Source organism: Pseudorasbora parva, chromosome 11 (assembly GCF_024679245.1).
Source record: "Pseudorasbora parva isolate DD20220531a chromosome 11, ASM2467924v1, whole genome shotgun sequence".
NCBI lineage: Eukaryota > Metazoa > Chordata > Actinopteri > Cypriniformes > Gobionidae > Pseudorasbora > Pseudorasbora parva.
Window position 1 is genome coordinate 48,073,066 of NC_090182.1, and position 9,073 is coordinate 48,082,138.

Genomic DNA, 9,073 nt, shown 5'->3' on the forward strand with positions numbered 1-9,073 from the left:
GGTTTACGCTAATAGGGCGCAGTCTGCCAGCAGTGGTGGGCGAGTCTATGCTAATAGGGCAGTCTGCCAGCAGTGGTGGGCGGGTCTATGCTAATAGGGCGGAGTCTGTCAGCAGTGGTGGGCGGGTCTATGCTAATAATGAAAAGACAATGCAGAAAATCTGAACGAAAGTGGCGGAAGACAAAACTTGTAGTCCATTATAACATCTATAAAGACAGCCTTCATGCTTTCAATGTTGAACTAGGCAAAGCTAGACAGACCTTCTTCTCAAATATTATAAACAAACACATAAACAACACGCGCACTCTTTTTGCTACTGTAGACAGACTAACAAACCCCCCGAGTCACATTTCCAGAGAAATGCTCTCAGACAGCAAATGCAGTGAGTTTGCTTCCTTCTTCTCAGAGAAAATCAATAATATCAGAAAGGCGATCAGCACATCCTCGAGTGCTCTGGGGTCAGTCAGATCATACCAAACCCTCGGAAAATTACTATGTCTGATTTCGAAACAATTGACGGTAAAATTTTAGAAGACACAGTACAGCATCTTAAAACATCAACCTGCACCCTTGACGCACTCCCCACTTCTTTTTTCAAAAGTGTGTTTAACTGTTTGGAAGCAGATCTCCTAGAAGTGGTGAACTCCTCACTTCTCTACGGGACTTTTCCAACCGCCCTTAAAACTGCAATAGTTAAGCCTCTTCTGAAAAAGAGAAATCTGGATAACTCCATACTGAGCAACTACAGACCAATCTCAAATCTCCCCTTCATAGGCAAAATCATCGAAAAAGTTGTTTTCAATCAGCTAAACAAATTCTTAAACTCAAACGGATTCTTTGACAATTTTCAATCTGGTTTCCGACCGCATCACAGCACAGAGACAGCGCTCATAAAGATTATAAATGATATTCGCTTGAATACTGATACAGGCAAAACATCAATTCTGGTTCTACTCGATCTCAGTGCTGCATTCGACACTGTTGACCACAACATACTTCTAGACAGGCTGGAAAACTGGGTCAGGCTTTCTGGGATGGTCCTCAGATGGTTCAGATCATACTTAGAAGGGAGAGGTTATTATGTGAGTATAGGAGACCATAAGTCTGAGTGGACGTCCATGACATGCGGAGTCCCACAAGGGTCAATTCTAGCACTTCTCCTGTTTAACCTGTATATGCTGCCACTGAGCCAAATAATGAAAAAGAACAATATTGCTTACCACAGCTATGCTGACGACACCCAGCTCTACTTAGCACTGTCACCTAATGACTACAGCCCCATTGACTCGCTGTGCAATTGCATTGATGAAGTTAACAACTGGATGTGCCAAAACTATCTTCAGTTAAACAAAGACAAAACTGAAATCACTACATTTGGAAACAAAGATGAAATTCTCAAGGTGAACGCATATCTTGAGGCTAAAGGCCTGATAACAAAAAATCAAGTCAGGAATCTTGGTGTGATTTTGGAGTCAGACCTGAGTTTCAGTAGTCATGTCAAAGCAATAACTAAATCAGCATACTATCATCTGAAAAATATTGCAAGAATTAGATGTTTTGTCTCCAGGCAAGACTTAGAGAAACTGGTTCATGCTTTCATCACCAGTAGGGTGGACTATTGTAATGGCCTTCTCACTGGCCTTCCTAAAAAGACCATTAGACAGCTGCAGCTCATACAGAACGCTGCTGCCAGGATTGTGAGCAGAACCAGAAAATATGACCATATCACACCAGTCCTCAGGTCTTTACACTGGCTTCCAGTTACATTTAGGATCGACTTTAAAGTACTATTACTTGTTTATAAATCACTCAATGACCTAGGACCCCAATACATCGCAGATATGCTGATTAAATACAAACCCAACAGATCACTCAGATCAGCAGGATCAAGTCAGTTAGAAATACCAAGAGTTCACTCAAAGCAAGGAGAGTCTGCCTTTAGCTATTATGCCAGCCGTAGTTGGAACCAGCTTCCTGAACAGATCAGATGTGCTCCAACAGTAGCCACATTCAAATCCAGACTCAGAACACATCTGTTCAGCTGTGCATTTACTGAATGAGCACTGTGCCACTATACGTCCGACTGATTGCACCTTATCTATGCATCATTTTTTAAATAATTTTTTATAACTGTTTTAGTTTACCTGTTCTTTTCTTTGGTTATTACTTTTAATTCTCTTTACATTGTATTCTTTTTCTTATGCATTTTTTAGCCCTATTTTAATTCCTTTCTATGTAAAGCACTTTGAATTGCCATTGTGTATAAAATGTGCTATATAAATAAACTTGCCTTGCCTTGCCTTGCCTTAATAGGGTGGAGTCTGCCAGCAGTGGTGGGCGGGTTTATACTAATAGGGTGGAGTCTGCCAGCAGTGGTGGGCGGGTCTATGCTAATAGGGTGGAGTCTGTCAGCAGTGGTGGGCGGGTCTATGCTAATAGGGCAGTCTGCCAGCAGTGGTGGGCGGGTCTTTGCTAATAGGGCGGAGTCTGCCAACAGTGGTGGGCGGGTCTATGCTAATAGGGTGGAGTCTGCCAGCAGTGGTGGGCGGGTCTATGCTAATAGGGCAGAGTCTGCCAGCAGTGGTGGGCGGGTCTATGCTAATAGGGCAGAGTCTGCCAGCAGTGGTGGGCGGGTCTATGCTAATAGGGCGGAGTCTGCCAACAGTGGTGGGCGGGTCTATGCTAATAGGGTGGAGTCTGCCAGCAGTGGTGGGCGGGTCTATGCTAATAGGGCAGAGTCTGCCAGCAGTGGTGGGCGGGTCTATGCTAATAGGGCAGAGTCTGCCAGCAGTGGTGGGCGGGTCTATGCTAATAGGGCTATGTACAATATTCAGAGGAGCTTGCCATTGTTCTGTATTGAGTGTGGTGAACTTGAATCGATCGATAAACTTCTGTTTGTGCCGTTGGTGTCCACATTTGAAATAAAATCTTGAAATTATATTTTTAAGTTAAAGTTATTCTTATTATTCTCAGTGTTCTCCTTTTAGAAATTAGAGCCCAATGGTTGAGTCCAGAAAAGCACTACAAATGTTAGAAGAAAAACTAATTCCAGGCTTTTGTATTGGCTAGGATAAAGACACAGACCAGTGTGTGTTATTGAGAAGGACCTCACCGATGAAGGTGCTGGTGTGTCTGAAGGCGCGGACCTGCGAGTCGGCCAATCCCGTGAGCAGAGCGATGAGCGAAGAGAAGAGGAAGTCATCATACAGCAGACTGTTGCGGCAGCCGCGGACCAGCACACACACACACTCACACACACCTTCACGGAAGAGGCGCCACTGAGGGCCGAGCGACACCAGCGGATAGCTGACAGAGTCCTGCAGAGAGAGAGAGAGAGAGAGAGAGAGAGAGAATGTGTGATAGATAAAATAAAAGTAATTTTAGCGTCTGGTTTAACTGAATCATTAAAGGTCATCAGCAAGTACATCGGTCAATAAAGTGAGATTGAATGCATAAAGATATCTGATCTATTTAACATTTAATGATTGTAAGTTTGCATTTCATAGATTTTATTAATTTTTAGATTTTATTAATTTATTAATTTTATGACTTTAATAGGCTACAGAATCGCGGAATTGGCATATAAACGCGGAATCTGGTGTTAACGCAGATTTCCCCGGAATTTTACATATTTGTAATGAAATTCTGTGTCGTGTGGGTGGAGAACGTATGTCTGAGGAAAGTGCAGACCGGGGGAAGCAAATCTTCGCGACACAACCCCTCCCGTCATCTCAGCTCGCCCGTCAAAACAATGAAAGTACGGCGAGGTTGGTCTCCACGGCTCTGCTTTCGGCAGCGAAAAAGTTAAGAAACTCGACGCTAACGGCGGTTTCACACTGCACGCGCAGGCGGCGCAGAAGCTTTGCGTGTGGAGAGCGGGAGCCGCACGCTCGTTGCGTTCGGCAGCATTGGTCACGCGCACCTGAACCGCGGCTCGTGTATTGCACAGACAAACGGATATTGTCCATTCTGTCAGATTTTCCGGTGTTCTGCTCGACCCCTGTCATCTCGTGCTTTGATTTATAATGAGCACATTAGGCATCAATGCATATCTGCTGCAAATGCCACCGTTTTCCCCTCTGTTAGTCTGTTCCAAACATGCATTTAACACGCTGTATATGGGGAGTTTACATGATAAGTAACCTTTAAGTCAAAATTAAGTTCAAAATCTAGTTTTAATCATTTAAAGGGGCCTTTGAATTTGGGGCAAAAAACTTCAGGCAGTGTTGTGTTTTCGTGTACTTTTATTTTTCACAGCTCTGGATATCATTATGGTGATTGTTAAACACACAGAACAATTCACTACATGATTTCATGGTGAAATGTGTTATTTTTTCATGTTAATTTTCAGCTTTAAATGTTTTACTTAATAGTACTGTGTGTAAAAGATGATTCTTATGATTTTTTGTTGTTGTTCTTTTTAAAAAAGCACTTTCATTTTAACTTATATAAACTATTATAATGTATTTTACCGGAAAGTTTAAAGCTAATAACCATTAATATTTGAAGTATTAGAAGTGCAGTGTTATGCTGCATCATATTTGTCCTAAAAAGTAAATGTGATGTTTGTTACCTCAATAAATTTAAGGTCATTCCTATTTTTTGTTTTATGTTCTATTATATTAACATTAAAAGCAAACTTTTTTTTAACCAAAATAACAGTAAAGGGTAAAAAAGAAACTGAATTGCCAAACATTTTAACGGAAAAAAAGGAATTTGCAAAAATTAAAACGGAAAAAACGGAATTTGGGAAAAAATAAAACGGATTTTATAGGGCCCTAAACACTGTGGAAAGGGTACGCTGTAGGTCAGCATCCAGCAGAGAATAGACTGGGCACACGACTGATACTTATGGGACTTGCTTGATGTTAAAAAGAGTTATTAAACGCTATCATTTGCGGAAAACAATAACTTGCAGTCTCGCGCTGTGACACACACACACACACACACACACACCGAAATGTGAACGACACAGCTGGTCACTTTTAGAAGTTGTAGCGATGCTTCTTTTCCCAGAAAGAATGTGACACACAAATGGTTTAATTCTCAGTTTTTTAAATAATTTTAAAAATATAATTAAGATTTTACACACTAATTGCAATATCGTATCACATATCGCATTATTTAAACAAGATATCGTATATCGCATTTTTGTTCAACTAACTTGCGTTACTTATTTGAAAAAGTAACTCAGATATGTTGTTGTACATTTTAAAAGTCATGCGTTACTTTACTGGTTACTTGCAAAAGTAATCTGATTACATAACTCGAGTTACTTGTAATGAGTTTCCCCAACACTGCTCGGACCTGACACACACACACACACTCTCGTGGGAAAACTCTTCTTCATATTTATTGATTATTATATGATTATGATGATGTGGCTGCAGTGGAGAGGTCAAAGGTTAATCTCACCTCGTTAAACTCTTTAGTCAGGTGACTGATGATGTCAGCGTTCTGCAGGCTGCTGAACATCTCTCTGGTGACGACACCTGACACACAGCAGAGGGGATTCAGTGTGTGTGTGTGTGTGTGTGTGTGTGTGTGTGTGTGTGTGTGTGTGAGATGCACCTTTACAGCCGCTGCACTGAACCACAAAGTTGATGAGCTCCAGAAGCCCCGCCTCCCGGTCTCTAATGTACTCATCCAGCCAATCGTCTATCACCGTCTAGGACAAACAGCCAATCAGTGGACAGAACATGGAGTGCCCAGATGCCTGATCGCGACCTCTCACCTGCAGCGCTGAGCGGCCCGACCTCACCGCCTCATACAGGTGAGACGCAGTGGCGCCACGGCAACGGTCCTCGGGCGTCTGTGGTTGGCTGGAGCTGGAGCCGCTGACGGATGGATGACGAATCCTCTTAGGAGACTTCAGAGGAACAGACAGACTTCACACACACAGCTCTGGGGAAATCAGTGTGTGTGTGTGTGTGTGTGAGTGAGTGAGTGAGTGAGTGAGTGAGTGAGTGAGTGAGTGAGTGAGTGAGTGAGTGAGTGAGTGAGTGAGTGTGTGTGTGTGAGTGAGTGTGTGTGAGAGTGAGTGTGTGAGTGTGTGAGTGTGTGAGTGTGTGATTGAGTGTGTGTGCGCGCGCGTGTGAGTGAACTTGTGCAAGTGTGTGTGTGTAATGAGTGTGAGATGTGTGTGTGTGTGTGTGTGAGAGAGTGAGTGTGTGTGTGAGAGTGAGTGAGTGAGTGAGTGAGTGAGTGAGTGTGTGATTGAGTGTGTGTGCGCGCGTGAGTGAACTTGTGCAAGTGTGTGTGTGAATGAGTGTGAGGTGTGTGTGTGTGTGAGAGAGTGAGTGTGTGTGTGAGAGTGAGTGAGTGAGTGAGTGAGTGAGAGTGTGTGTGTGTGTGAGCGTGTGTGCACGCGTGAGTGAACTTGTGCAAGTGTGTGTGTGAATGAGTGTGAGATGTGTGTGTGTGAGAGAGTGAGTGTGTGTGTGAGAGTGAGTGAGAGTGTGTGTGTGTGTGAGCGTGTGCGCGCGTGAGTGAACTTGTGCAAGTGTGTGTGTGAATGAGTGTGAGATGTGTGTGTGTGTGTGAGAGAGAGTGAGTGAGTGAGTGAGTGAGTGTGTGAGTGAGTGTGTGAGTGAGTGTGTGAGTGTGTGTGAGAGTGAGTGATTGTGTGTGAGAGTGTGTGAGAGTGCGTGTGTGCGCGTGAGTGAATTTGTGCAAGTGTGTGTGTGAATGAGTGTGAGATGTGTGAGTGTGTGTGATGTGTGTGATGTGTGTGTGTGAGTGAGTGAGTGAGTGAGTGAGTGAGTGAGTGAGTGAGTGAGTGTGTGAGTGTGTGAGTGTGTGAGTGTGTGAGTTCACCGTCTCTCCTCGCGTCGAGGTCAGTTTTTTCTCAGATGTTTTCAGCTGGAACTCAAAGTCACTTCCAGTCAGAGAGATGTCCTCGTCCTCCGAACTGTTACAGAGACACACACTCGATCAGAGCACATGAGGGTTCATGTGTGTTTGTGTGTGTGTGTGAGGTCACTGTGTTTACCTGTACAGCTCCGACGCATCCATCCTTCAGCGTTGGCCTGCAGATCAACACACACACACACACACACACACACACACACACACACACACACAAGTTATTAATCAAGTGTCACTCAAACTAAGGAAGAAAGCTTTCCTTTTTTCTCAGAGAAAAGCTTAACTCCAGTCTTCCAGAGTCGCGGTCAAAGCTGATTCGACAGACCACCGTTTGCCAGTTTCTGTGTTTACTAGAAGCACGCAAACACATCTCGGCCGTCGTCATTATGGCCCCGCCCACCGACTCTATAGCCTACACGATGTGATTGGCCCGTCCAGATTCTGAGGAACACAGCTCAGAAGGGTATTGAGAGTGCCTAGACGACACTTGCGGGCAAATTAAATTTGCTGCCGCTAGGGTGCGTCTAGATTTCTAGGCTACTATAGTGTCTTATTTTAATTTAATTTATTGATCAAATTTAAGAACACAATATGAAACTTAATAAGACCAGAGGGTAAATGCCCTTTATAAAAGGTACAAATATCACAGATATGCAGATTTAAAATATGTCAAAGCTGACTGAACACTGGTGAGAATATTACTTCAGAATAAATCATATTTAATGTTACAACACAAAAAAAAAATATTATTATTATTATTATTATTATTATTTCTAAATGACCGATTTAACGTTACAAGCACATGAGCATGCTTAATGTGGAGTAATGTAAGGTTATATAGTAATGTGTGTAGTATGAATGTAACCTTAATCCAAACACAGGATTTGTGAATGCCAGTGAAGCAACGCAACTGGAAGGTCACGTGACAATAATGACAACATGGCGGATTTAGTAACAATATGTTCAAAAACGTTAATATACATGAGCGTTATTCTGTTTAAACTTTATTTAAACATCTACACGCAAGAATAATAGCCAAATCATCTGTTAACATTAATTAAAACCGACGCGAAACCACAACGCGAGAAAGATGAGTTCGGCTGCGTTAACATTACCTCACAAAATCGGAACCTTTGGACTAAATTAACTTCTAACTCGATCGTCTGTGCGAAGAAAGTCTCTCACCTCAGAAACAGTCGATGGGAAACTGCGGCAGATTTCCGATGTTCGATCACGATCGTGAATCAATAAACCGTCGTGTGCAGTTATCGATCTGACAGACTGACTGACTGACAGAGCGCGCGAAAACACGTCACTCACGTAAGCCGCAGAAACATCTCTGATTGGCTGGTGACTCCGGCCGTCTGAACAGAGTCAAGTCTGATTGGATGAATTCTGCATTGGCAAACCGCATAGCAACAGACTTTACTTTACTTTTATTTATTAATTTATTAATTTATTACATTCGTAATCGTCGGCAGAGTCTCTGAGCGCCGCGTAGTGTTTGTGTAATGTTTTTAGTGCGTGTTGAATTTCTGAGGAGATAATGAGCCGTGTGTCACGTGAGCTCTGTTCAGGATGCGATATATTTATTAATCTATTTTTAATAACACATGTTCGTTTTAATGCTTTCTTCTCATGTTGAAAAGAATAAAACAAACTAAACAAATATTTATATACCTAATATTAATAAAACTATTTGGACATATTTTAGCACTTTGGGATTGTTTTTAACTATGAAAAGGGCTTTACAAATAAAATATATTATTATTATTATTATTATTATTATTATATTGCTATGACTCGAGCAAACATTTTTAAAAAACATTTTTTATTTTATTTATTAGAACACAATTCTTTACAAAACACAATTTACAAAATCTCTCGTTGGAAGACTAAAGTGCAGAACATAGTAAAGTAGAACAACATATAATCAAAACAAATAATAAATAAATAAATGCAAATAATATAAAATAAATTAAGCAAAGGCATTACAGTCCATAAGGCATGTCAAAGTCATGCACATGCATGATAAAATTGTCTCATTCTTTAAATATTCTTAAACTAAAGTTACATGGAAGCCTAAAAAATTATAATGACAAATAATTTGAGAGATCTTCACACAGAGAGTAAATGTTATCACTGGGATCGTTCAGAAGTTTCAAAGAAGCAAAGTTCGGCTTTAAACACCACTAAGGAAGGATTT

The 9,073-nt window shown here is 41.7% G+C and overlaps 1 protein-coding gene across 5 annotated transcripts in view; it reads right to left on the reverse strand.

Moving 5' to 3' along the window:
• LOC137092479 (cohesin subunit SA-1) overlaps nt 1-8,207 on the reverse strand; it is a 68,826-nt gene extending 60,619 nt beyond the window's left edge. For 4 of the 5 annotated variants that reach the window (XM_067456726.1, XM_067456725.1, XM_067456728.1 and 1 more), the window contains exons 1-7: nt 8,053-8,207; nt 6,992-7,028; nt 6,817-6,910; nt 5,735-5,869; nt 5,572-5,668; nt 5,416-5,492; nt 3,113-3,317 (exon numbers count right to left, since the gene is read on the reverse strand). In XM_067456726.1, the coding sequence (XP_067312827.1) occupies nt 3,113-3,317; nt 5,416-5,492; nt 5,572-5,668; nt 5,735-5,869; nt 6,817-6,910; nt 6,992-7,014 (631 nt within the window). In that variant the 5' untranslated portion in view covers nt 7,015-7,028; nt 8,053-8,207. The remainder of the gene's footprint in view (nt 1-3,112; nt 3,318-5,415; nt 5,493-5,571; nt 5,669-5,734; nt 5,870-6,816; nt 6,911-6,991; nt 7,029-8,052) is intronic. The other variant, XM_067456727.1, reaches the window with a different exon arrangement.
• Nucleotides 8,208-9,073: the final 866 nt, after the last annotated feature.